This window comes from Panthera leo, chromosome E1 (assembly GCF_018350215.1).
Source record: "Panthera leo isolate Ple1 chromosome E1, P.leo_Ple1_pat1.1, whole genome shotgun sequence".
NCBI lineage: Eukaryota > Metazoa > Chordata > Mammalia > Carnivora > Felidae > Panthera > Panthera leo.
The window spans coordinates 34,811,680-34,837,774 of record NC_056692.1 but is presented as its reverse complement, the minus strand read 5'-3'; the positions used below and the strand labels follow the sequence as shown (position 1 = coordinate 34,837,774).

The following is a 26,095-nucleotide window of genomic DNA, read 5'->3' as shown; positions in this document are numbered from 1 at the left end:
AGCCGAGCGCCCGCAGCTCTCCGCACAGCCCCTGGAGCGCGGCAAGCAGCTGGACCAGCAGGCGCTCCAGCCGGAACAGCCTGGGCCGAGCCCCCAGCCTGAAGCGAAGGAGCCCGAGTGGGGAACGGCGCTCCCTGCTGTCGGGCGAGGGCCGGGAGAGCCAGGACGAGGACGAGAGCTCGGAAGAGGAGAGAGCCAGCCCGGCGGGCAGCGACCGTCGCCACAGGGGCTCCCTGGAGCGGGAGGCCAAGAGCTCCTTTGACCTGCCGGACACGCTGCAGGTGCCCGGGCTGCACCGCACAGCCAGTGGCCGCAGCTCGGCCTCCGAGCACCAGGACTGCAATGGCAAGTCGGCCTCGGGGCGCCTGGCCCGGGCCCAGCGGCCCGACGCCCCCCCACTGGATGGGGACGATGGCGACGACGAGGGCAACCTGGTGAGGCCCCTGCGGGCGCGGTGACTTCTCACACCTGACCTTGAGCGAGGGGGGCAATGCCTGACCTGGCGCTGGGCTGGACGCCCCGCTCCCGGTTCCGTGGCTTTCAGGGAGTTACCGTCACGCCCGAGGGGTCTCAAGGGGTGCCGGCCCTGAAGCGGAGCTCCAAACAGCCCCTTTTTTCTCCCTATGCCCGCCCTGCCGAGCCCCAGATCCTCGTCACATGCGGGGCTGCGGTCCTTGGTGGATATGAATGGTTTCGGGCAGATGCGTATGAATCTTTCATGGCCCTCCCCCAGTGACTCAGAAATACCCATAACTCATCCCTCCAAACTGATGCCCTCCCCTGTCTCCCCCTCTCTCATCTCGACCTTATCACAAGTCTTGACTTCACGCCCGCCCGTCCTTACCCATTCACCCCTCCCCCGGCCTCCACACCACCACCACCTCTAACCCTGGGGGATGGGCACGTGGATCTAGGACCTCAGGGTTAGCGCGTGAGGAGAAGGGGCCAGGGTCTCCTCCCGCCAGGTGTGTCTTTGAACAGACAGCTGTGATGGGTACAATGTTTGATAATTGATGCAGCTCCCAAGCCCAGCGGGGAGGGAAGCAAGGAGGGCCTTCGGGGCTGGGCTGGAGGCTGGAGGCAGAGACATAAGCGCAGAGAGCCTGGGGGGAGGGGGGCGTGCAGGGGAGGAGACAGGAGATGCACGGAGCGAGGCATGCTCAGGGGACCAGAGGGGGCTTAGAGGGAGACTGGGGGTCTGAGGAATAAAGGAAGAGAAGCGGGGCTGAGGACTGGGCCCAGTGTGAAGGGCTGGGCAGGGAGTGGAGGCCATGTTGCTGCAGACAAGGGGTAGGGCGTGGGGAACTTGAGGGTCCCGGCCCCGCACACCAGTCCTGTGGTCCTTCTACAGAGCAGAGGGGAGCGGATGAGAGTGTGGATCCGAGCCCGGCTGCCCGCCTGCTGCCGGGAGCGAGACTCCTGGTCCGCCTATGTCTTCTCTCCTCAGTCAAGGTGAGCAGGGGATCCCTGACCTCTCCTCCTGGGGAACTATCCCGCGACACCACCCTGGGGGACGCTAGAAGTGTCCTGGCCTGAGGGCACGTGAGAGAGGGGCCTCGGGCTGGGAGGGCCCCGAGGAGGCAAGGCCGCGCCCCGCTGCCCGGCCTGCCTCCTGCCCAGCCTTTGCTCGTCTCCGAACAGGTTCCGCCTCTTCTGTCACCGAATCATCACCCACAAGATGTTCGACCATGTGGTCCTTGTCATCATCTTCCTCAACTGCATCACCATCGCCATGGAGCGTCCCAAGATCGACCCCCACAGCGCTGTGAGTCACCAAAGACTAAACTTGGTGGCTGTAGGCTTCCCTTGCAACTGGTACCCAGGCTTGCCTCCTGTGTCCTTCTCCTGCCTCTGCCTCCATTTCCCTCCTGTGATGCACCAGCCCAGCTCGGGGAGTGGGGCCCTGCTCCTTACCTGGGTGAAAAGTGAGCCCCGTTGCATCCTGGCTATTTGCAGACAGCACGTTCTCATGAGCCAGGCACTTGTGGGGCCCAGCTGGGTGTGAGTCGGCGAGTGTCAGCGTGATGGGAGCAGCAGACTGGCCCCGGCGGGGCTGAGTGTCTTGCTGCCCCTGCTTCCTGCAAAGGGGCTCGGTTTTGCCCACGACCTGTGCGCTGCTGGGGGAGACGTCCTGCCTAGCCTCCCCCATGGGCAGTGCAGAGTAGGGGAGAGGGAGCTGCCCTTTGCTCCTCTGGGTCCGGCCAGATCACAAACACGTAGGTTTTCAGGGGGGACATTGGTCACTTCTGCTTGGCTGTGAACCTGCTAGGCCCGCTCCGAAGGAGAAGAAGTGCCAGAGGCCTGCGTATCTGGACCTGCTCCCAGGGGCCTGACCTCTTCAGAATGGGTGCAAGTTGTTCTGGCGGCTGTCTCCCCCCACCCGGGCATCATAGTCCCCGCCCCAGACAACGGTGGCCCCTCATGACATCTTGCCGCACTTGCTTGGAGTGGCCCCCCCACCCCTCCCCCCCTCCTCCCACACCGCCGTTCAGATTTCGGTGTTGCTGTGCTTTGTTTTTCATTAGGGTGGGCTCCAGCCAGGCCCGGGTGGGGAGGGAGAGACCCTTTTGAATGGAGGGCAGGCCTGAAATAGGTGGGTGAGGAGATCCCCACCCCTGGGGCTCGTGCAGGGTGGAGCGAGGGCAGCTGGTCACATAGGCCCCTGGTCGGCCTTCTGCCCAAGGTCTCGCTGCAGGGCCCTCTGTCATTGTCACCACATCTTCCCCTCAGTTCCTCCCCTGCTTCCCCGCTTCTCTCTTTCCCTTTCTCTGTTTCTTGCTCTCCCTGACTCTCATGCTCTGCGCGCTGCCTCTCCAGGCCTCTCCAGCCCTCTCTCGGCCACCCAGGGAGGGACTCAACCTACAGATATCAGGGGACACGGGTCGCCTTCAGGGATGTACAGCCTCGCTTGCCCTGTGGCTCCATTTCTGGGCCACACAGCAGGAAAACAAGTGCAGGCAGAAGGGCGGAGAGTAGGATGAGGGGGGTCAGAGATCAAGGTAAACCCTGCCCCAGTTTTAAGAAGGGAATCAGGATAGGCCTGAGATATGGGGCTCAGATGAGAATTGTTGGGGGAACGTTTCCCCTTCCAGGCCATTCCGGGGGCGGGGGTGGGAGGCTGTGCTGTTCCAGGGCAGGGGTGAGACCGTCCAGAGCTGAGAGTCAGGGGGCCTGGCACTGGCTCTGTGTGTGTATGTGTGAGAGAGAGAGAGACAGAGACAGAGACAGAGAGACAGAGAGAGGGAGGAGGATTCTGGGAAGAGGAGATTGTCTGCCTTGTTGGGGAAGGTGGGAGTCATTGTCCTGAATCAAACGTCGGAGGCAGTTCCTGGCTTCTGTGTGCAGAGCAGCCCTGGCTCATGAAAGGAGGTCCTAGTGGGCAACACCCACCTGCTGTCTCTTGCAGGAACGCATCTTCCTGACCCTCTCCAATTACATCTTTACCGCAGTCTTTCTGGCAGAGATGACCGTGAAGGTGATGGGGGGTCGGTGTTGCTCTGGGGCTGTCTGGTTCCCAGGGCCGGGTTGGTGGTGGGAGGGGATTGGAGAGATTGACCACAATCAGAGGGCAGGCCTGGGGACCGCAGGGAGGCGGCGGCCACAGTGATGCAGCGGGCGTCCCCAGGTGGTAGCGCTGGGCTGGTGCTTCGGGGAGCAGGCGTACCTGCGTAGCAGCTGGAACGTTCTCGACGGGCTACTGGTGCTCATCTCCATCATCGACATCCTGGTATCCATGGTCTCCGACAGCGGCACCAAGATCCTGGGCATGTTGAGGGTGCTGAGGCTGCTGCGGACCCTGCGCCCACTCAGGTGAGCCCCCGGCCGTGCGTCCTCCTCAGGGACGCCTCCAACAACTCCCTGATGGAGCGAGAGCCCCACGTGCCCCTGCTTCCTGCCTCTGACCCCCCACGGGGAACCATGTCACCACTGGGCTCAAACCATGGCCCCAGGAGTTTCCCCCCCACCTTGGGCACGCCCCCTCCACATGACATACTCCCCACGTGACATACTGCTCAGGGCTACCATGCCCCTGACCTTGTGCTGGGCACAATATAAGAGGCCACAGGCAGGGCCCTCGTATCCTTCAGCTGGAGCTGTGCCTGGGGTGGTAACATCAGGGATGACCATCCTCCCCGGTGAGGTAACAGACTCCTTCCCCCCCCTTCACACACCTTCACACGCCTCTCAGGGACCACCCAGCAGGTAACGCCTCTAGCAGGGAATCTGCTTCCTCAGGAAACCCTCCCTCAATCACCCTCCACCCCGCTGTCAGAACTTTCCATGGACGCGGACCGCACTGACAGACTAGTGATGCCTCCCTGGCTGTGATAATCCACCTCCCACCCCCTTCCCCTCCTTGCGTGCACCCTCCATGATCCCGGCAAGTCAACCTCCCTGTCCCCACGACACACTGCATCCCTGGGTAACACCTCCCTTGGGTTGAGTCCCCTCCCCAGCCCCATCAGGTGATGCTTGGAGATCTGGGAGTGGAAGGGAAGATGGGGGAGGTGGGGGTGTCTGCATCCTGTTTTGAGACATTAGAGGTGGGAGTCCCCATGGCGGGGATCTTGTGAAAAGAGAACTGCCCAGGAAGCCAGAGTCCAAGATGGGGGACCCGTGAGCCCAGATGGGGGGTGGGGGTGGGGGAGCAGCAGGGCAAGGGACAAGGGAGCGTCGGAGCTGAGGGAACCCGTCTTATTCCCACCCCCCCCCTCCCCAGGGTCATTAGCCGGGCCCAGGGGCTGAAGCTGGTAGTGGAAACGCTGATGTCCTCGCTGAAGCCCATTGGCAACATCGTGGTCATCTGTTGTGCCTTCTTCATCATCTTTGGCATCCTGGGGGTGCAGGTTTGTGGGGGTCTGGGGGCCAGGTGTCAGTGGGAACCTGAGGAGTGGCCTTCCTCTTGGAGGAAGACTCCGAGTCTGAGACTCCAAGCAGCTGAGACTCGAGCTGCAGCTGCCATCTTTATTCCAGAAAGGAAAAAACAGGGACACTTCCCTCGAGGCCCTAGGCCTCAGGCCCCTTTGCCTCCTGGGTGTTTTTGCAGAAAACTAGGAGCCTAGAAGAGGTTCCCAAAGGGATGAGGGCCTCAGAGAGGCTGCTGACCTGTGGTAGCTGGAGCACTGCCCTTGCCGCCCCCCCCTGCCCCCCTCACACGCCGCACTCTGGAGCGCAGACGCTGTCCTGGCCCAGTCTGCTCCGGGATCCCCTCCCCTCCTTCCCTGCTTGAGCCGAGTGGGCCGCAGGCCAGGCCTGGGGATCCAGGGCCCAGACAGCTGGGCCAGGTTAGCGGCGGTGAGCTGGCAGGCAGGAGGGTGCAGACCCCAGACGAGGCAGGAAGTGGGGGCTGCTGGGGGAAACTTGGCCTCCGGCCCAGGGAGGAAACTGGCTTTGCCTCCACCCCAGTCTTCCAGAACCCCCTGGCTCCAGCTGTTTCAGCTTTAGGGTAGACAGCTGGCTGTCGGGGCAAGCAGGGGAACTCCTGGGTGGCTACCGCCCCCCACCCCCCATTCCTGTCCTTTGGCTTCCTGGAGTGTCCTCTTTGCCCCCGGGAGAGGGCTGTTCCCGGTTTCCTAGAATTCTCTAGCCCCAGGGACCGGGCTGGGGTACACTCACCAAAGCTGTGTGGTGCCCCTTCCCCTTCCCTCGCTTCCAGCCGGCCTGGGTGAGCAGAGGCAACCCTCGTGAGCCTGGTCCTGGGCTTTTCCAGTGGATGTAGGTCCATCCTGAGTGGCTTGCCCAGACCCCCTGGTCCTCCTGACCCTCCCATCCCTTGCCCACCCACAGTCATAGCCAGATGTGTTCTGGAGTGAGGGTGAGCTTTCCAGTCAGAAATACCTGCGTTCAAGCCCCCTTTCTGCCACCTACATTCAACCTTAGTGAGTGAATTTACTCCTCTGAGCCTCAGTGTTCCTCATCTGTAAAGTGGAGTCTATAATACCTAGCCTGCCCCCACCATTAAACCAGGCCCCCTCCCCCAGAGTATCTGGTTCAGCGGGTCTGGGGTGGGCCTGAGAATCTGCATTCCTAGCGTGTTCCCAGCCGCTGCTGTTTGCTGGTCCACGGACCCCTCTTGGAAAATCCCTGGCTTCACCCTTTGTAGAAAATAAATAACTATTCCCCTCCTGCCAGCCTTCCTCAGCACCTGCCCCGATGACCTTTTCTCCTCTAAGGCCTCTGCTCCCAGGAGCCCAGAGGAAGGGGCGCCTGCGGGGGAGGCTTCTGTCAGTGTCTCCCTGACTTGGTTGAGCACCCTGTCCTCACTCAGGGTGTGCCCAGAGCTCTTTGGCCCCGGGGCTTGTGTGGGGGAGGAAGGGCTGGTGAGTTCCCATGGCCACAGCTCACTTCGCTCTGTCTCTGGGGATGTTTGTGCCCAGCTCTTCAAAGGGAAGTTCTTCGTGTGCCAGGGCGAGGACACCAGGAACATCACCAACAAATCGGACTGTGCTGAGGCCAGTTACCGGTGGGTCCGGCACAAGTACAACTTTGACAACCTCGGCCAGGTGAGCTCCGTGCTCCGGGGTGGGCGTGGGGGTGGGGGTGGGGGCAGGGGTAGTAGCAGGAGTCTGGAGGGGACACGGGCGCATGCGTAGTGATGCACGCAGGGCAACTGACTTGCCAGGGCCTCAGCTTCATCAACTGGCTAATGGGACATAATGGTATTTCTTCGGGGGTTTGTCGTTAAGGGTGCGATGAAATGATGTGTGGATTTGCTGAGCATGGGACCGGCCACATCTATATTCTCGAGATACTGCCTTTGCTTACTCCATATTTGGAAAAATGGAGAAATGTCGAAAATGAAATGGCTCACTCCCTCTTGCTGGTTTGTTTCCCAGACCCAGCCTGGTTTTGCTCTCTGGATTTTCCAGGGCTCTGGTGTCTCTGGCTCCTCCTGGCTGAGGTCAGAGGGCTTGATCGTCTTCCATGGCTTCTTTGGCTTCATACCAGCCATGGAGCCCCGGGACAGAGAGTTCTTCTAGGGCCCAGAGTGTGATTAGGCCTGACCTCTGAAAGGCTAGGGTCCCCTGAGCTGCTGCCATGAGGTGCTTTGGGGACAGGTGGTGGGTGGTTTAGCCATACATCTTAGGTTTCACGTGGTTTCTCCTCCCCCCCCCCCCGCCCCGCCCCAAGGCCCTGATGTCCCTGTTCGTGCTGGCCTCCAAAGATGGCTGGGTGGACATCATGTACGACGGGCTGGATGCCGTGGGTGTGGACCAACAGGTAGGGCTGAGGTGGGCAGGATCCATCTTTGGGCTCGGGTCACTCAACAAGGCATGATGGGATGCAGGCACGGGACAGAAAGAGGGCAAGGCTGATTGGCAAATTCCATCAAAGAGGCATCACCCCATTAGCTGAGGATTTGACCAGTAGCCTGAGGGCCATATCTGGGCGTGTTGTATTGGATTGCAACATGTTTACACTTCTTTGAATTAGTAGCAAACATTTAAAAATTGGTGGATTTCATGTGAAAATCCAGAGTTGGGCCTGCTCAGAAGTCTGGAGATCTGGGAACATAGGGCTTGCACTGCCTCAGGGCAGGAGTTAACCTGGAACCCAGCAGCCAGTGCCTCTTTGGGGTAGAACATCTACTCTCTACTTTGCCACAGTCCCCACCCCTCCCATTCATTCGCAGCACCTGCTGGGGCCCTGTAGCTAACCAAGTTTGCAGACCTTGTCTTAAGGAACCCGGGCTGTGGGGTGGCACCTGAGACAGTCAGGTCTGACGTATCCCTGCCTGATGCCTCCACCTGTCCTTCCTGATCCCCACCAGCCCATCATGAACCACAACCCCTGGATGCTGCTATACTTCATCTCGTTCCTGCTCATTGTGGCCTTCTTTGTCCTGAACATGTTTGTGGGCGTGGTGGTGGAGAATTTCCACAAGTGTCGGCAGCACCAGGAGGAGGAGGAGGCCCGGCGGCGGGAGGAGAAGCGTCTGCGGAGACTGGAGAAAAAGAGAAGGAGTAAGGAGAAGCAGATGGCTGGTCGGTAGTCTTTCCACATCTCTCTGAGTCGTGCTTGACCTTGGCCTTGTGACTGCAGGGGACCAGGGGCTGGGGCTGGGGGCAGGGAGAAGATGCTCCCACCGCCCCCTCCTCACCTCCTTCCCCTCAAGAGCATGTCAGCCTTTAGAGCACGCATGAAGCAGACCAATTCGGCCCCGTGGGGGAGGGGAGCAACCCCCCACCCTGGGGGGCTCCCCAGGTCTCAGCATCGTACTCCTCAGACGAGATGCCAGGTCGAAGCTGATGCATGACCTCTGCCAGCTCGTCCCTCAGGGGAGCCTTGCAGGATAAGGATCACCCTACTTTGTCGCTCGCCCAGAGACCCAGGGATTGGCCCAGGTGCCAGATGGGTCTGCTCCAAGGTTGGGGAGCGAGCACCTTGACCCTGTGCCTGCCTAGTGTCTGTAGCTGCTGAGCAAGGCCTCGGCAGAAACTACAAATGCACAAGCAGCATGAGAGAACCCCAGACCCACTCTCTCCTCATCTCCAACAAAAGTCCCTGGCTTCCTGGCTGTCTTTTTTTTTTTTTTTTTTTTTTTTTTTTGGGCCAAGCCTGGGGCGGGGGCGGGGCGTGAAAAATCTCTCCTGGCTCAGGGAAGGTCTGAAGTTATAGGGACTCTAAGCCTTCGACCCCTCAGCCCCCTCACCTGTGACCTCCAACATCTCTTGGCTTGGGCTGGGGGAGGCCCCCATCCGATCCCTCCTCGTGCTCTTACGCCAGGGGTGGGCCAAGACTAAGGGGAAAGACACAGATTCCGGGAAGGATTCCAGAGAAGTAACGGGCGCGGGAGCCCCTTTGTTTCTCCAGGTGTGTCTGCACCTGTCTCCCTGTCTGCAGGGTTCCTGTCCGTCTGTCTGGTACTCAGTAATCTCTGTGACTCTCTCTCTCAGTCACTGCCCACGTCTCGCTGAGTGTCTTTCTGTGTGGGTTTCTCTAAGCCTTTGTGTGTCTGTCTCTGTTTGGTCTGCGGGGTTCCCTTCTCTGCACCCTTCCTTTCACACACCGCCTTCCTTACGCCAGTAAGATGTGTGCAGTGCTCTGAGCTTTCCCTTTGGTTTGTTGAAATGTGAGTACTACCAAATGGGTTAGGGGCTGTGGTGCCACCCCCCCTCCACTCTCCCCGTGGCTCTATCTCCTGCTACCTGGGAGGGACACCTGGAGCGAGGGGAGGGGGTGTGGGGGGGGGGCGGGCAGGGGAGGGACAGAGCCAAAGCTCCCTGTGCGAGGGGAGGTGGGGGCTGCTCAGGACCGGAGGCGAGGAGATACTGGCCTCCGGGCAGCGGTGGGTGGTACGGTTCTCCACGTCCCACGTCCTCAACGCCCGTGCCCCAGGCCCCTCGCTCAGCTCTGGGGTAGGGCCCCCGCTGGGCTCTCCGTGTGGATGCCTGAGGCTGAGCTGGCACACCACCCCCAGCAGCCACGCTCCCACCCCTGCTCCATCGGCCCCACCCCTCCTTGCAGTCTGCCTTCTCGGCAGGGCATCTGCACATGGAATTCTTTTGGCAGGAGGCACTTGTGGTCCTGCCTGACCAGCTGGCTCCCCTTCTGGGGTCTGTAGCTATCTCAGGTGGTGCTGAGGCCGAGTCACGGGTAGGAGTGGACGTCTGTTCTGATGACGGGCTGCCTGCCCCTCGCCGTGCCTCCGGCCCTCTGCCCCTGTGACCCCTATGGGCTGGCCCGATTGCTCATCTTCCTCAAGTGCCCTGGGCCCGGAGCTTGGGGCTGGACACTCAGGACCAGCCAGCCATGCTCAGCACACCCCATTCATAGGCGGAGTGAGGGTTGGAGCCAAGGGGGAGCGAGCTGCTTCTAGGGGGCCCTGCCCAGCCCAGCTGGTCCGGCCAGTGACCAATGTCGTGTTTCGTTCTTTTAGATCTAATGCTGGACGATGTAAATGCTTCCGGCAGCTCCTCCAGCGCGGCGCCAGGTACTGCGTCTGGGGTTGTGGGTTCCAGGGCGAGGCCCGGGGGCAGTCAAGCCGTACCTGCCCCCAGGCCCGCCTCATGCGTGCTGGGATGTCCTCTTTGCTTCCCCCCCCTCCGTGGCTCATTGATTCCATCCTCTTGGGGCGAGGGAGTGAGGGTCCCCGGGGCGCCGCCGGGCTCTGCGTCATCCTATAGGCCTGTGCTACACCGGCCGGGGGCTGAGGGCCTTGCACGCCCCTTCCTCTGACCCCTCGTGGCGGACCCTCCTTCTCCCGCAAGGCTTCCAAGGGCCGAGCCGCCCAGCCCCCTGCTGCCCGGTCCCGCTCCTCTTCCCTGTCACACCGTTCGATTATTAGAGCTGCAAATCTCGCCCGTCTCCTTTTGTCTGAAGGGAAGACTTTGATCCAAGCAAAGCAGGATGAGAGGAGCAGAGAGGGAAAGGATTTGTTTTAAAAATGTAACGATGAATAATTGAACAGACTCATTAAGAGTCAAGTAATCGCGGTGGCCACGTCATCCCTACGAACAGCAGGATGGGGTATCTGAGGCCTGAGTTGGCCACAAGCTTCTGGCCCCTAAAAGCCAAAGATTTGGGAGTGAATTGGGTCTTTGTCTTTGAGAGCCGTGCCCCACCCCCCACCTGCCCCCGCCGGGATGGCTTTGGTCCTGCTCTCCCTCCCCTGGTCCTCTGGCCGCTGCCTCCCCCAACACGGGCCCTCGACAGAGGGTCAGAGGCTCGGAGACCCTGTGACAGGCCGCGGGGCCTTGTCACACCCTCTGATGTCTTCCCCAGGTGGTTCCCAACCTGTTCGTCCTCAAGGGCACCCCTCATCACGTCCTCCAGCAGATCCCACATTTTAAGAGACTGTCTTTGAAGTTACAAGCACCTTCAGTAATGACTTTTTTTCGCTGTTTTTACTAATCAGAGGCACATCTAATTGCTAACCAGAGCTTCTGAGCTGCAGAGGGTTTCACACTCAACGGTAGCAAAGAAAGACCATTTTGCCATCAAATTAGTCCATGGGGCCTTAACACAGGCCTATGTATGATTTCTTTTACGCTTTTGGAAATATTGAAAAGAACGTTAAGGACCCCCATGTGGCTGCCTTCTCAGGCTGCAGAGGACTTGAGACTTCAGGCTGGGAACCGCTGGGCTGGGACTTTCTCCACTATTCTGTGCTCCCCCAGACGCCAGACCCCGGCAGACGCTGCCCTCTGGGTGCTGGGCTACCTGATCTGTGGGGGCTCAGGGACCCCCTGAGCCTTGTTTTGGGAGGCCATCCTTGAGGGTTGATGTCTCCTGTCCCCATGATGCCAAGCTATGGTATTTGTCATTGAGAGACCCTCTGTCTGGGCGCTCAGGAGGCTCTTGCCAATTCGTAACTATTTGCCTGGGTCCCATGTCTCTGTGTCAGGCTGTACTGCGAATTCCTGATGTGTTAGGGGTGAGGGAGGGCGGGAGGAAGTACCCTACAGGTTTTCCCTTACGGGGTCACCTGGCCTGCAGGCCGAAGTGTCCACACATACACATTTACCCCAACACTGTCCTGGCCTGGGGCTGGCCCACAGAGTCTTCTCCACCAGGAATTAACACGCTCAGACCCTCTTGGGCCCAGAGTTCCTCCCAACACACCCATTCGATGCCCAATACCTTTGTTACCTTCACGCTGCACCCCCATTCCAGTCACATTCCGCCATGCGCCCGTTGGCACCTACAGGCATATACCCTGATGACAATAGCGTGTCTTACCTTTCCAGCTGGTAATGAAGACTCAGAGACCCTTAATAGGGGCTCAGATCACCCCCCATCCCTCTTTCCCAAACCTGGTGTTCTGTGTGGTCGCTGGTAGAGCTTTTCAAACTTCCGTGCGTGTAAGAATCACCTGGAGAACGTACTAAAACACAGATGCTTGAGCACCGCCCTAGAAATTCTCATGGAGCGGTCTGGGGCAGGACCTGAACGTCCGCATTTTCAATCAGTTGCCAGGGGACGGTGCTTGGTCTAGCCAACTGTGTGATGCCCCTAGTCTGGGGCAGCTGGAATCAAACCCCCATGCACCACACCTCCCGGCCAGCGCCGCTCTCGCTCTGTGCTGCTCCCAGAGGAGGGGGCCAGCCAGACCCCAGGGAAAGGCAGAAGGGAAGCGTCCTCGATCATCAGGGGAATGGGCCTGACCGGGCACCTGGGTCCAGCCCAGCTTCCAGGCGAAGGGAGGGACTGGGGCCACCGGCTGATCGGGTGACCGCTCCCCTCAGCCACCTGTGGCACCTGCGTCCACTCACCCTCTCTCCTTCCGCTGGGACCCAGTGATCAGGCCTGGCCACAGCAGCTGAAGGTGTGGCCTCTGCCCTAGGGGGCCTGTGTCCCTGGGAGGAACCCCTGCCTTCCGCCTACTCCCTGTCACTCTTCCTTGCAAACCCTCTGCCCTGGCTGTGCCTCGGGCTCTACTAACTACCTGCGCCTGCTGCCCTCACTCCCAGCCGTGCTGTCCCTGCTCCTCTCCTGGCTCTTGCCCTCGGCTGGGGGCTGGGCAGTCCTGGAGGTGCCCTCCTCCTACTGCCCAGCTCTGCCATTTTCTCCGCCTAAGGCAGCTCGTCCTGGTGGGGGGCAGGGAGAGGGGCTATGGCCGGAGCTCTTGGAGCACCAGACCTGCCCAGGGCTCTTCCAGGAGGTCTCTACTTCTCTGAGCTCAGGCAGGGGGTGGTATCATCCAAAGCCTAACGGTGAGAGCCTTCGGGCAAACTCTTCGAGGTCTAAACCCACCAGGCAGCTGGCGAGGGATTGGGGCTGGGAGTTCGGATCCTGGCTCCGTCACGGCCTCACCATGTGTGGACAACCCACTTGTGCCGGACCTCATTCTCTCCCTCTGTAAAACAAAGGGTTTGACCAAGGACATGCTGATCAGATTGGCCCTGGGACTCTTTGGACCTGTGCTCTGAAGGGGGATTTCTGGCAGCCTCGGCATCTGCTGGTCTGGGGTTGGGACTGGGGCTCGAGCCGCAGACCTCAAGGGCCTGGCACCTGTCGCTACGAGCAGATGCCCGGCCTCAGCCTTGTCCCCACCTTTCCTATGGGCTGCGGGGAGGAGGGTCCCAAGCTAGTCCCAGCCCACCTGCCCTCAGACAGCCAGAGCAAGGCCAGAAGGCAGAGGTGGTGACAGCAGCCCCCTTCAGTTTGGGGCTGCTACCTAGTCAGGCTAGGGGGACAGGGGAGAGGGAGACTCTCCCCACCTCTCCTCTGCATTATCTTAGCTAATAATGGGGCTAATAAGGAGCTGCTTTTTCTAACCTAATTGTATTCAAACATTTTAGTTAATTCTCCATTCATATTTTAGCATAATGGGATCGGGTGCTCTCGGCACTTATGGAGATTAATGCAGAGACAGTGTTCCAGCTGCTAAGGCAACGCAGGGCGATTAGCGCCCTCTGGTTCTTGTGGGTACTGAAGGAAGGAAGACGCCCGGCTCGCCGGGTCCACCCTCCACAATCGCAGTGTGGATGACCCGTGGCCTCATGTTGTCCCTTGTCCTGAGCTTCTCCACCCCCACCCCGTCCTGGGGATCAGGAGGGCCACCTGAGCTAACAAAGCCACAGTTGGCCGGCCCATCTCCGAAAACGAGATGATGGCATAACCCACGCTGTGGTGTGCCAGAACATTCGGGACTTCCGGCCTCTTGGTTATCCACACATCGAGGCCGATGCTGGAGAGTGGCGTCAGGCGAGGCCGAACGTGCAGCTCTTGGGCACTCTTCTTCCTTCGGCCTTGGGTGGGAGGCCACCCCCTGGCCACCCCCCAGGCCACCCCCTGACTCAGTTTCCCTCTCTGTGAAATAGTCCTCTGCATGGGGAAGGACACTTATAACTGAGCTGGCCCAGACCCAAAGCTTCCTGCTGCCCCTGAGCCAGCCACCCCTGGCACCGGCCTCAGAGGCTGCAGCCCTCGCTGGCTGGCTTCTGCCCTAGACGTTCTGAGGGGGAAGGGCTGTCTGGGACCTGAGGCTGCCCCAAGCCTCCCCACGGGGAGCCTCTTCTTTCTCTGTGGCTGCCTGGGAGACCGATCTGTCAACCGCCTCCAGATGACATCTATCCCCAACTTGGCCTGGCCTTTCCTCAGCACCTGGAGGAGGGGGCCCCCTGCCATCTTCTGCCCCCAGATTCATTCCGCCTGCTTAGCAGGCCAACCTTCTGGCACCATGATTTTATAACTAAGTGGTTCGCTAATTACAAGAGAAATATGCCTCTGACAGATCTCAGACAGTGCTTCCAGCCCAGCCTGGAGCCTGATGCTAGCCTGCTACTCGAGAGCAGGGCATTGCCTCGTTAGAAACTGGGTGAGTCCTTCAGGTGGAGCCCTCCCACGTGAATCTGGGGGAAGAGCAGAGCCCCGTGGCCTCCCTCTGCCCCGCACCCCCCGTGAGGGCACCGGAGGCCCAGGCCCCTGCCCCTCTGGAGGCCCTCAGGGCGGGTCAGCGCGGCCGGCCAAGAGGATGTCCAATTTCCAATCTCCGGTGTTATCTCCAAATCCCAGCTCTGTGTAATCTGCTCTGCTCCCCCTCGGGGGGCTGAGCTTGAGAGCAAGGGCCTTTGCCTCTCTGCTGATGGAGCTTCCTCTGAGCCTGATAAGACCGGTTGTGTTTCGTCTTACCGATCTGGCCTTGCTGCGGAACGCCAAGTCAAGGGCGTTGCGAGGGGCCGGCGGATTTGGGAGGCTGCCTTGGGGAGGGGGCTCACCTGGTGTCTAATGTGGGCGGGGAGCTCTGCATGTCCTGACCCCTTCTGCACCCAACTGTGGCCAGTAGAACAGACGCTTGGAGGGCAGACGCGAGAGAGCTCCCCCCGCCCCCGCCCCGAGGAAGGCGGTGTGTGGAGGGCGAGGATGCGGATGATACTGGAATGTTTCAGCTCTGGCATTAGAGGCTGGCGGCTGTGAGGGACTTGGGTGGAGGGGGCGCAGCGGGCAGGGGCCCGACGGCTGCTCTGCTCTCCCCCCCCACCCCCCGCCCCACCAGAGGCCCAGTGCAAACCCTACTATTCAGACTACTCTCGCTTCCGGCTCCTCGTTCACCACTTGTGCACCAGCCATTATCTGGATCTCTTCATCACGGGTGTCATCGGGCTGAATGTGGTCACCATGGCCATGGAGCACTACCAGCAGCCCCAGGTAGGAGTGAGTCCTGCCTCCAGCCGTGGGACTGCAGGCTGAGGCTACCCCAGCCCGTGCCAGGGGACCTCGGGCAAGTGCTGGGCGCCCTCTTGTACACCTTGCAGTGGCCCCTGGAAGTGGGTATCGTCTTGGTTTCACAGATGAGGACCCTGAGGCTCAGAGAGGTTAGTCGACTACACCAAGGTCACGCAGCTGGGAAGTAGAGGACCTGATTTCTTTCCCCGACAAAATATTTATTGAGTGCCTGCCACGTGCTTCCTTCTTTACCCTTTGAGGGTAAAGAAGACAGACCGGTGAAGGCCAGTGTCTGCCCTTCTGGAGTTTAGATTCTGGTGAACGTCCAGCTCTAAACTCACCAATGATCCTGCCACTCCTCGAATCAGCCACCGTCAGCAGTCCTCCAGGCCTCAGTTTCCCCATCTGTAAAATGGGGATGTCGAATTAGTAATGCACCAGGCCCTTTCCGGGTTCTAGCCTTCTGTGGCCTCCAGCTCGTTCTCATGTGGTCTCTTCACCATCCCTCAAGGAGAGAGATCCTTTAGCTCAAAGTTTGGCTCGTGCATGTGAATGAGGACCCTCTTCTGTCCCGGTGTGGTGGCCAGCGGCCCCCTTAGACTCACCTGTCTCCCAGATCCCGGAGTGTGATGGAGGGGGAGGGGCAGGCACCACCCCTGGGCCTTAGGAGACCCTGCATAGACACCCCCCCACCCATCCCTGCCAGATCCTGGACGAGGCCCTGAAGATCTGCAACTACATCTTCACCATCATCTTTGTGTTAGAGTCGGTCTTCAAACTCGTGGCCTTTGGCTTCCGCCGGTTCTTCCAGGACAGGTAACAGAGAGGGGTGGGGGGTGGGGGGTGGGGGGGAGTGGGGAAAGGGCATGTCTCCCAGGGAAATGCCTGAAAACCTTTCTGGACTCCTGAGGTTCAGCCTCCACGCTAGGACCCACCCAGGGCTGATGGCGAGGGGGAAGGGGGGGCCGTCCAGAGCCTGGGAGACGGGAGGGAAGGGAAGGAATTTGACAAGACAGGGCCTGGGGGCCATTGGCAGCTGGAAGTCCATGTGGCCCAGACTGGGGCTTAAGAGCACAGAGCCTGGAGCCAGACTGCCTGGACCGGATTCGGATCCTGGCTCTCCCACTTAGAAGCTGGTGACTTGGGGTAAGTGACTTAACTTCTCTGTGTCTCAATTTCTTCATCTGTAAAATGAGCGATAATAATACTGTCCGTATCACAGAGCTATGAAGATTAAGAGTTTTTTTTGTAAAGCCCTTAAAACAGTGCTTGGCACCTAGTAAACAGCATATAAGTGCCAAATTAAAAAAAAAAAAAAAAAAGAATGAATACACATGGAAAGTAGAGGTCCTCGAGCTAAAGTCTTGGCCCCACCCGTGCCACCGACGGGCTGTGTGACCAGGGTCAAGCCATGCCTTCTCTGCAGGATGGGGAGGCGGGACTGGCTGACCTCCACCCTCCTTTCTGCAGTCACTTGTGTTACTTTGACTGCCCCCTCCTCCGCGGTGCCCCCGACTCCCCCCCACTCAAGGAGCTGTGTCCTGGGCTTTCCAGGTGGAACCAGCTGGATCTGGCCATCGTGCTGCTGTCCATCATGGGCATCACGCTGGAGGAGATCGAGGTCAATGCCTCGCTGCCCATCAACCCCACCATCATCCGCATCATGAGGGTGCTACGCATTGCCCGAGGTCGGTGCCCGCCTTCTTGCCCGCCACGCGCCTACCCAGGGGGAGATAGCAGGGGTCGGCTCTGTGGCCGGCCAGGGACCTTGTACGTGTGTGTGTGTGTTCCCATGGGTCTCTCTCCCAGCCTTTGACAAAGGGGAGGGCCGGGGGTGCTGGGCCGAGGTAGGGCCCTGGCGGCCTGGCTGGCCATCCCACCAACCCCAGCCCCCACCGTGGCCCTGGCTCCACCAGCTGTGTGGCCTGGGACCCAGCGGGGCCCGCTCACAACTTTGTCCTGTTCTGCAGTGCTGAAGCTGCTGAAGATGGCCGTGGGCATGCGGGCACTGCTGGATACGGTCATGCAGGCCCTGCCCCAGGTAGCTGGAGGTGGGGGTGGGTGGGAGGGGTCCCCTCGGGGCGAAGGGGGTGCTTTCCAAAGGGAGCTCAGGGAAGCTGGCTGGGAGATCCAGTGGCACCTCTCCCATTTCTTTTCCTCTTTTCCAGGTGGGGAACCTGGGACTTCTCTTCATGTTGTTGTTTTTCATCTTTGCAGCTCTGGGTGTGGAGCTCTTTGGAGACCTGGGTGAGTCGGGGTGGGGAGGGCAGAGGAGTCAGGGCTGGAGGCCCCGGGGCTGCTGCACTAACTCAGGCCTCTCTCTCCTTCCCTCCTCCTCCAGAGTGTGACGAGACGCACCCCTGCGAGGGCCTGGGCCGGCATGCCACTTTTCGGAACTTTGGCATGGCCTTCCTGACCCTCTTCCGAGTCTCCACAGGTGACAATTGGAATGGCATTATGAAGGTGAGGGCGCACCACAGCCGTGTCCCCTCCCCGCCCCGCCCCCGGCTGGCCCTGGCCCCAGAGACACGGTCCCACACCTGGAGCCCAGATTCCCCGGCAGGATGAATTCCTTGACCCCGAATGAAAGCATGTGACCTTCTGTCCGTCAGGCGGAAACATTCCGGGACTCCCTCTCCCCAGGACAGTGTGTAATGCTTTCTCTGCCCCCAGGACACCCTCCGGGACTGTGACCAGGAGTCCACCTGCTACAACACGGTCATCTCCCCCATCTACTTCGTGTCCTTTGTGCTGACGGCCCAGTTCGTGCTGGTCAACGTGGTGATCGCCGTGCTGATGAAGCACCTGGAGGAAAGCAACAAGGAGGCCAAGGAGGAGGCCGAGCTGGAGGCCGAGCTGGAGTTGGAGATGAAGACGCTTAGCCCGCAGCCCCGCTCGCCTCTGGGCAGCCCCTTCCTCTGGCCCGGGGTGGAGGGCCCCGACAGCCCCAAGCCCGGTGCTGCAGCCCACGCTGCCGGCGCGGCCTCGCGCTTCTCCTTGGAGCACCCCACGGTGAGCCAGCAGCCACCCTTGCCGAGAGGGGTGTGGGGTGGGTCCGGGTGGGTGGTGCGCAGGGAGCGGGCAGGCAGCGTGGCAGACCCCGGGGCCCCGCCTGTGTCCTTTTGCCCCTCCTGCTTGGATGCTGAGGGATGAGCGGTCCCTCGCCCGCCCCCAGACGGTGGCTGCGTGCGCTCGCAGCCTAGGGGCCACCCCGGCAAGCCCCCAGCACACCCTGTGCCTCCGGCCCAGCCGGCCTCCCCTTCTCGGCTCTTAGGTTCAAGGCTAAGTTTTCTGTTTCCTTCCTGTTTCTTTCTTACCCTTGCCCGATTACCAACCTCTTTCCTTCCCACCCTTCCACCTGCCCAATTCCACCTCTCCATCCTTTCCCTATCTTTGCTCCCCTTCTCCCTCTTTCCTCCTGAGCTCTTCTCCTCTCCGGCTCCCCTTCTCCTTCCTCCCTCACCTCTCTTCCCTATATCCCCTCCCCTCCCCCTTCTCCTGTCTGTCTGTTGCTGGTGTGTGTGTGTGTGTGTGTGTGTGTGTTACCTCTTCCTCCTTTTCCCTCCGTGTCTCTTGTCAATCCCCTGCCACGACACTTCCCATTGTTGCCCCTCTGATCCCCGCTCCCCTCATGGGCTGGTCCCCCCCCAGGACAGACAGCTGTTTGACACCATATCCCTGCTGATCCAGGGCTCCCTGGAGGGGGAGCTGAAGCTGATGGAAGAGCTGGCGGGCCCTGGGGGCCAGCCCTCTGCCTTGCCTCCCGCCCGCAGCCTGGGCGGCTCCGACCCGCAGGTTACCGTGCCCCTGTGCCGTGCCGGGCTGTGCCATGCTGTGCTGTGCTTCTGGGGAGGCGGGGTGTTTCCTGCCCACTGGGTATCTGGAGAAAGAGCAGCCTCGGGGCCTCAGTTGAGCTTTGGGCTCGGCGGGAGGCAGCCAGGGGTTCGTACAAGTTGAGATCAACCCCTGGAATACATATTTGGAAGGTAGGGATGGTAAGGACCGCACCTCTAGGAGTGAAGGATGGCTAGAGGAGGGGCTTGCGGAGGGCATTTGTCAGAAGGAACCTGGACCAAAAGGAGAAGAGAAGAGGGCAGGGCAGAAGACAAGCTGGGAGTGGGACCTTAGTGGGTGGAGGAAGCGAGGTACCAAACCCAGGGGAGAAGGGCTTTGGGGGGTACTGCAGGTGGCCAGGGGACCCTTTGAGGGATATATCTTAGGCCACAGTCTGCTTCTTTCCTGTGTCCAGCACCTACCCCCAAAGCCTCTGTTCGGTGGCGTTCTGAGCCACGGAGCCCACTAGACATGATGAGTGCCCTCAGTAGACAGTGGTTTCTGACCTGGCCCTGAGAGGGCCTGGAAGGTTCCAGCTGTGAGTGGATTCTGGGGACCTCGCTGTGAAATAAAACTGGGCGTCCCGCCTCAGCACAGCCCCTTTCCACAGCTCATGCATGGTTTTCTCCCCCAGTCCCATCTAAACGTGGCTTTCCTGCTCTCTGGGGCTCTCCCACCCACCTCTTCCCACCTTTTGACCTGTCTGGTTGCCCCTGACCCCCTCCACTTGGCAGAGCACCCTGCCGTCCCTCCTAGGTCCGGGGTCAGGTGCTTCAGGGAAGACCTCAGTAGACCTGGAGTGGAGGCAAAGAGACGGGTGTCAGCAGGAGATAGAAAAGCCTAGAGTTCCACAGGCCCTGTTGGGTGGAGGGGAAGGAAGGCAGGCTCCCAGTACCTGGGACACCTGTAGCCTGACTCCAATGAACAGTGACCCTCACATAGAGAAAGGACCCTGCCTCTAGGGGTCCGCCCTTGGGATTCAGTCTCAGATAGGCTATAGGCGCTTCAACATGGCAATGACCTAGAATGATCAGTGAGAGAGCACATCCCTTCCCAAGGCCTCTCATCCTGAAGGAGGCTCATGGGGCAAAGGAACAGGGAAAGAAGAGGACGCGATGGGGTGATCAGGCCGTTGGTTCATCTGGGAGGGATGGCTCTCCCCTCCCCCAGGCACTGAAATCCCCCTGCAGATCCCTGGTGAGCCAGCCAGTTTGTGTGGCGGCAGGAGGAGAGCATCTCCCAGAACCCAAGCTAAAGAGGGCGGGCAAGCTGCCGGCAGGCGGAGGAGGGCCCAGGAGGGGAGAAGCCAAAATCTGGGGGCAGGCCAAGTCCTGCCAGGCTTTTGGAAGCAGAGAGAATAGGCAGAAAACAGTCATCAGATTGGCGGCTTTGTCCCCAGCGCCCCCCACGCGGCTCTGTCTGTGCCGAGAGCAGAGAGAGGCGCTTTGCTGGCCTTTCTTCATTTTTTTTTTTTTCTGGTATCATCTTTATGAGAGTCGAAAGCCTTCCCTGCTCCCCGCTTCCTCTCTTGGTGGTGGTGGTGTGGGAGGGGGCTGTTCAGGTTCCTGGGGTATCTTTAGAATAAGTTTCTGCTTCTCCTGCTTTGTCGGTGTTCGCTCTGGCTCTGGCTCTTTGGTGCCTGCCGCAGCCTCTGATCCGAGGTGGGGGGGGGGGTGGTGTTTCAAAGTGGGGTGGGGGAGGCACTGTCAGTTTACTCGGGAGAGGGGTGGGGAGAGAGAAGAGAGGCCTTCCCCTCCCCCGTGCTTTGTGGAAAGGGGGAAAGGGGGGGGCCTGTGTGTGTGCACGCGCGCGCGTGTGTGTATGTGTGTGTGTGTGTGCGTGTGTGCACGCATGCACGCGCGAGCAGGTGCTCTGTCCTGGTCTCTAATGCCTGATCATCTCTCTCCCTGTCTAGATCCCTCTAGCTGAGAGGGAGGCTCTGTCTCTGACGTCAGAGATTGTGTCTGAACTGTCCTGCTCTCTAGCTCTGACGGATGACTCTTTGCCTGATGACACTCACACACTCTTACTTAGTGCCCTGGAGAGCAATGTACTTACACACGCTCCTCACTGCTCCCCTAGCCTCCCCAGGGGCTGGGCTGGCTGCAGGGCTCCAGATCCCTCCCTCCTCTCTCTTGGCCACCGGAGGCATCAACCGGCAGGCACTTAGTGCTCTAGGCTTTGATGGGTCTTTCCGGGTCCCCACTGTGGACCAAGAAATGAGATGAGATTAAATTGGGGCCTCAAGGGTCCAGGGACGCAGTTGTGAAAGAGTTAATCCCAACACCCAGGAGTAGTAACACGGCCCTCCGAAACAGAGGTCAGCATCAGGCAGCTGACCAAAGGGCCCCCCTCGATGTAGACCCAGTCTCTGTGTTTGGAGCCTGTGCAAGCCAGCCCTTCCCCTCCCCACCCCCTCCTTCTCACCTACCTGCAACATGAGCCATTTCCCTCCACGTAGTGGCTGAGAGCCTCATACCTCTCTGCTGCTACCACCATGCCCTTCTGTACCTGGGGGGGCTGTCTCTGTCTCCTCCGTCACTGTCACTGTGTGTCCCCGTGTTGGAGTGGGGGGTGTTCTTTGTGTTTGGACAGCTTCTCTACCCTTGCCCAGCTCCCTTTCCCCTTCAGACTGTGAGCAGCCCCCTTCTCCCTGCCTGCCCCCTCCTCTGGGCACTTAAGAAGAGACAGGGGCCCCTTCCCCACAGCAGGGCTCGGCTGCAACAGGGTCTTGACCACAGGCTGGGGGTCCCTAGGGGTCTTGGGGTAGCTGGCAGAAGTGGAGCCTGAAGCCGAGAGGGGAAGCAAAGGATCCAGACTTTTCCAACCGTCCCTCCTGGGGTGCTTAGCTGGCGGGGTCTGCGTGGAGACAGGAACCCTCCCGCCTCTCTGAGAATTAGGAATGGAAGATACAAGGGACCCCAAGGAGGAAAGGGGTCCCAGGGAGATGGAGAAATCTGGGAGCACACCTTGGCTTCCTCCAGCTGGGGTCAAAGGCAGATTACTGCTTTTCTTTGAAACCAATTTAAAAAGCCCACTCCCACCCCCAATCTGTCCAGTAAGGGAGGACCTGAAGCCGTGATACTCAGACCTTGCCCCCCACCTCCCATTTGCCCCCTGCCAGAGTCACTGAGTAATTAAAAGGTGCAGGGCCACAGGTGGGTGAGCCAGCTGACACTCTCTAGTGTTCACCTGTCATCGAACCCACATTAGCCCAGCTCCTGCCCCACGCTGGGTCGTGGGGTTGCCTTAGAGAACTGGATGGTGAACAGCCTCTGCTCTGTAGGCAGTCCTCGCTCACTGGACAGGTCCTCCCATTCCCCACCCCCACCCCCACAACCCCAGCACTGGGATAGGGGGTGCTTTTAGCTTTTCAGCCTCCACTGTCCTGCTCCAGGGCCTCTTACGGGGGCCCTGAGAACCATCTCTTGAACCACCTGCCGGGCTGGACCTGGGGGCTGCTCTCTGTTTTCTGGACACCTTCTCCCCCCTCCACCATCCCCACCAGGAGGCTCTGAGATGATGCAGTATTGGATAGTTTTCTGCTTCCTTGCTGTGCTGGAGGGCTCACCCATGTGTCTGCCCCCTTTCCCCCCACCCACTAACTCATCCCATTACCGCCCGGGAGGGTGGGAGGGAGGGGGCCAGAGGGTGGGGGGAGGGGGCCAGAGCCTGGGGGCGCTTCTGCTTGCTGTTGTCCAGCTCTGCCTCAGTTAGCCAGTCCGGATATCCGGGTGCCCCTCTTTTTCCCACCTCCCTCCCCGTTCCTTTTGCAGATGGAGCCCCACCCTGAGGAGGTTCCCCTCGCCCTGGGACCAGACCTGCTGACCGTGCGGAAGTCTGGAGTCAGCCGGACGCACTCTCTGCCCAATGACAGCTACATGTGCCGGGACGGGAGCACCGCCGAGGGGTCCCTAGGACGCAGAAGCTGGGGGCTCCCCAAAGCTCAGTCAGGTACCAGGGCTCAGGCAGGGCTGCTCGGCTCGCACAGGGAGACCCCATCCTTGCCTAAGCCCACTCCTGACCTGGGTGGGAGGGGCACCGAGGCAGCAAAAGAGGTCTCTCCGATCTCCAAGGGCTCCCCCCTCCGCCCCCCGCCAGCCCGTGGAGAGTGGTTTTTCAATCCGGGGCGAGGGGTCTGCGGTGAAGGGAGAGGCCCCGATGGGGGAGGGAGAGTGGAAAAGAGGGACTGGGGTAAGAGCCAGGCCACTGACCTGCCAGCTCCTTCCTCTTCTCCTCCCCTCTCTGCCCACAGGCTCTGTCTTGTCAGTCCACTCCCAGCCAGCAGACACCAGCTACATCCTGCAGCTTCCCAAAGAGACACCCCACCTGCTCCAGCCCCACAGCGCCCCCACCTGGGGCACCATCCCCAAACTGCCCCCACCGGGCCGCTCCCCTTTGGCTCAGAGGCCACTCAGGCGCCAGGTAAGCAGGTGTGGAGAGGTGGGCCAGGGCCCCGGGGCTGGCCTCTCCGCTGGGAATCCTGGGCTGTTGGTGACAACCAGGTGGCCACTTTTCATTCTTCCAACAAACGTTTATTGTGTGCTGACCGCGGTCCAGAGGCAGTTCTAGGTGCCGGGGGCACGGTGCCTGGCAAAGCAGAAGTGGTCTGTGCCCTTCTGGCATTTGCACCCTGCTCCTTTCTTCCACTGAGGAGGGCTGGAGACCGGAGCGGGCCACGGAGGCTTAGGGACACGGGTCGACTTGGTGGGAGAGCCCAGGTCTCTGGACTCCCTCTCCCTGGCCCAGAGTTGCCTTCCAATGATTCTCTGTACTTCTAGACTTAGCCACGGGACACAGGGCATGTTTTGGGTATCTCCACCTTTGGCCAAGCCCGCGGCGCCCCCTTCCCGGGGCACAGGGCCGAGGCTTATGTAGCCAGGTGAGGCTTGTCTGACCCCACTGTGACAAGGCCACAGCCCACGCCCAGGGTGCCCTCGTGTGTAATCCTGGCCACACGAGAATCTGCTCAATGCCACACACTTGAAACAGGCACGGTCGCCACCCATTTTACAGAGTTTCACCGAGCAGCTTCTGTGTGCCAGGCACTGGGGACACAGCCCCTGCTCTCTGGAGCTCCCAGTCTGGCGTCAGAGACATAAATGCCATCAGACCATTGCAGCAATAGCTCACAGCTGCTGGGATGCTCACGTGTGCGGTGCAGCAGGGAGCAGAGAGGAGGAATGGGTTAGTTGTAACGTGGGGATACAGATTGTCAGGCACCATGTCACAAGAGGACCTGAGCCCATCAAGTTGAGGGGTGCCTGTCATTCGAGAAGGGCATTCAAGGCCAAAGGAATAGCCTGTGCGAAGGCCGGGAAGAGTGAAGGAGCCAGCTGTGCACTAGAGCCGGCCCAGTGCGCTCTGGTGTCCCGAGGGCGGGGAGCTTCAGAGAACGATTCCTGCAGGCGTGGGGGAGGGGTGGGGGAGCAGGCATGGTGGCCCCCTTCTCCCAACAAGAGCAAACGCTGATACTCCTGCTTAGGGTGGGCCCGCGGGGGGAGGCGGGGGCTATCCGGCTTGGGGGTGGGGGTGGGGGGAGGTGGGAACAGTCCATGGGGGAGCGGAAGCCCCTAGGCTGAGCTGTCCTCCCACCTCGCGCAGGCAGCAATAAGGACTGATTCCCTGGACGTTCAGGGCCTGGGCAGCCGGGAAGACCTGATGTCCGAGGGGAGTGGGCCCTCCCCGCCTCTGGCCCGGGCCTCCTCCTTCTGGGGCCACTTGGGCACCCAGGTGCAGCCGCAACCCCGCCGCCAGAGCCAGACCTCGAAGCACATGCCCCCGCCGGCCCCCTGCCCAGGCTCCGACCCCACCTGGAGCAAGGGCCCGCCAGAGACCAGGAGCAGCTTGGAGCTGGACACGGAACTGAGCTGGGTTTCAGGAGACCCCCTGACCGTGGGCAGCCAGGAGGAGCCCCCGTCGCCACGGGACCTGAAGAAGTGCTACAGTGTGGAGGCCCAGAGCGGCCGGCGCAGGCCCTCGTCCTGGCTGGATGAACAGAGGAGGCACTCCATTGCGGTCAGCTGCCTGGACAGCGTCTCCCAACCCAGCCTGGGCCCCGACCCCTCTAGCCTTGGGGGCCAGCCTCTCGGGGGGCCCGGAAGCCGGCCCAAGAAAAAACTCAGCCCGCCTAGTATCTCCATAGACCCCCCAGAGAGTCAGGGCCCTCGGCCCCCACTGAGCCCTGGCGTCTGCCTCCGGCGGAGGGCTCCGTCCAGCGACTCCAAGGATCCCTCGGCCTCCGGCCCCCCTGACAGCATGGCTGCCTCGCCCCCCCCAAAGAAAGACGTGCTGAGTCTCTCCGGTTTAGCCTCCGACCCAGCAGACCTGGACCCCTGAGTCCTGCCCTACTCCCCCATTCACCTTTCTCCACCGGGTGCCAAATCCTAGCTCCTCCTCCTGGGCTATGTTCCTGAAAAACCTTCCATACGGACTCCAAGGAGGAGCTCCTCCCCGCCTCAGTGGCGCTGGGAACCGGCGAGCAGAATTTCCAGAGCGTTGAAAGCAGCAGCCCTGGTCACCCTGGCTCCGGGCAGAGAGAGAGGAGAGACACAGAGACAGAGACAGAGAGAGACAGAGAGAGGCCCAGTGCAGCTGAGGTTCCCAACACCAGGAGCTACTGGGAGAAAGCAATACGTTTGTGCAGAATCTCTATGTATATTCTATTTTATTAAATTAATTGAATCTAGTATATGCGGGATGTACGACATTTTGTGACTGAAGAGACTTGTTTCCTTGTACTTTTATGTGTCTCAGAATATTTTTGAGGCGAAGGCGTCTGTCTCTTGGCTATTTTAACCTAAAATAACCAGTCTAGTTATATCCCCTCTTCTTGCAAAGCACAAGCTGGGACCGAGAGTGCATTTCAGCCCTGACGGTGGCCCATCTTCAGCGGAGAGCGGGGACCATTTTGGAAACTGTAATGTAACTTATTTTCTCCTTTAACCTCGTCATCATTTTGTGTAGGAAAAAAAAAAAGAAAAAGAGAAAAAGCAAAAAATAAGATTTTACAAATGAAATGGAACCTTTTTATATATACATACATACATATCTATATCTATATCTATAATAAAGTAATTTTCCAAAATAAAAAAGTTAATCACGGTCCAGAGTGAAAGCGAAAGGGACAGAGTTAGGCATTTCCAGGTGG

The 26,095-nt window shown here is 60.1% G+C and overlaps 1 protein-coding gene across 10 annotated transcripts in view; it reads left to right on the top strand.

The window, feature by feature from the left end:
* The window catches only part of CACNA1G (calcium voltage-gated channel subunit alpha1 G), a 61,494-nt gene extending 35,870 nt beyond the window's left edge, over positions 1-25,624 (top strand). For 2 of the 10 annotated variants that reach the window (XM_042915497.1, XM_042915491.1), the window contains 20 exons: positions 3-434; positions 1,352-1,452; positions 1,642-1,765; positions 3,407-3,475; positions 3,626-3,810; positions 4,721-4,847; positions 6,378-6,503; positions 7,132-7,221; positions 7,772-7,964; positions 9,881-9,934; positions 14,942-15,093; positions 15,818-15,927; positions 16,666-16,799; positions 17,082-17,152; positions 17,280-17,358; positions 17,453-17,574; positions 17,785-18,123; positions 22,722-22,899; positions 23,201-23,370; positions 24,550-25,624. In XM_042915497.1, the coding sequence (XP_042771431.1) occupies positions 3-434; positions 1,352-1,452; positions 1,642-1,765; positions 3,407-3,475; positions 3,626-3,810; positions 4,721-4,847; positions 6,378-6,503; positions 7,132-7,221; positions 7,772-7,964; positions 9,881-9,934; positions 14,942-15,093; positions 15,818-15,927; positions 16,666-16,799; positions 17,082-17,152; positions 17,280-17,358; positions 17,453-17,574; positions 17,785-18,123; positions 22,722-22,899; positions 23,201-23,370; positions 24,550-25,284 (3,591 nt within the window). In that variant the 3' untranslated portion in view covers positions 25,285-25,624. Of the gene's footprint in view, positions 1-2; positions 435-1,351; positions 1,453-1,641; positions 1,766-3,406; positions 3,476-3,625; positions 3,811-4,720; positions 4,848-6,377; positions 6,504-7,131; positions 7,222-7,771; positions 7,986-9,880; positions 9,935-14,941; positions 15,094-15,817; positions 15,928-16,665; positions 16,800-17,081; positions 17,153-17,279; positions 17,359-17,452; positions 17,575-17,784; positions 18,124-18,762; positions 18,907-20,860; positions 20,996-22,721; positions 22,900-23,200; positions 23,371-24,549 lie in introns of all 10 variants that reach the window. The other 8 variants (XM_042915493.1, XM_042915489.1, XM_042915498.1 and 5 more) reach the window with 6 other exon arrangements.
* Positions 25,625-26,095: the final 471 nt, after the last annotated feature.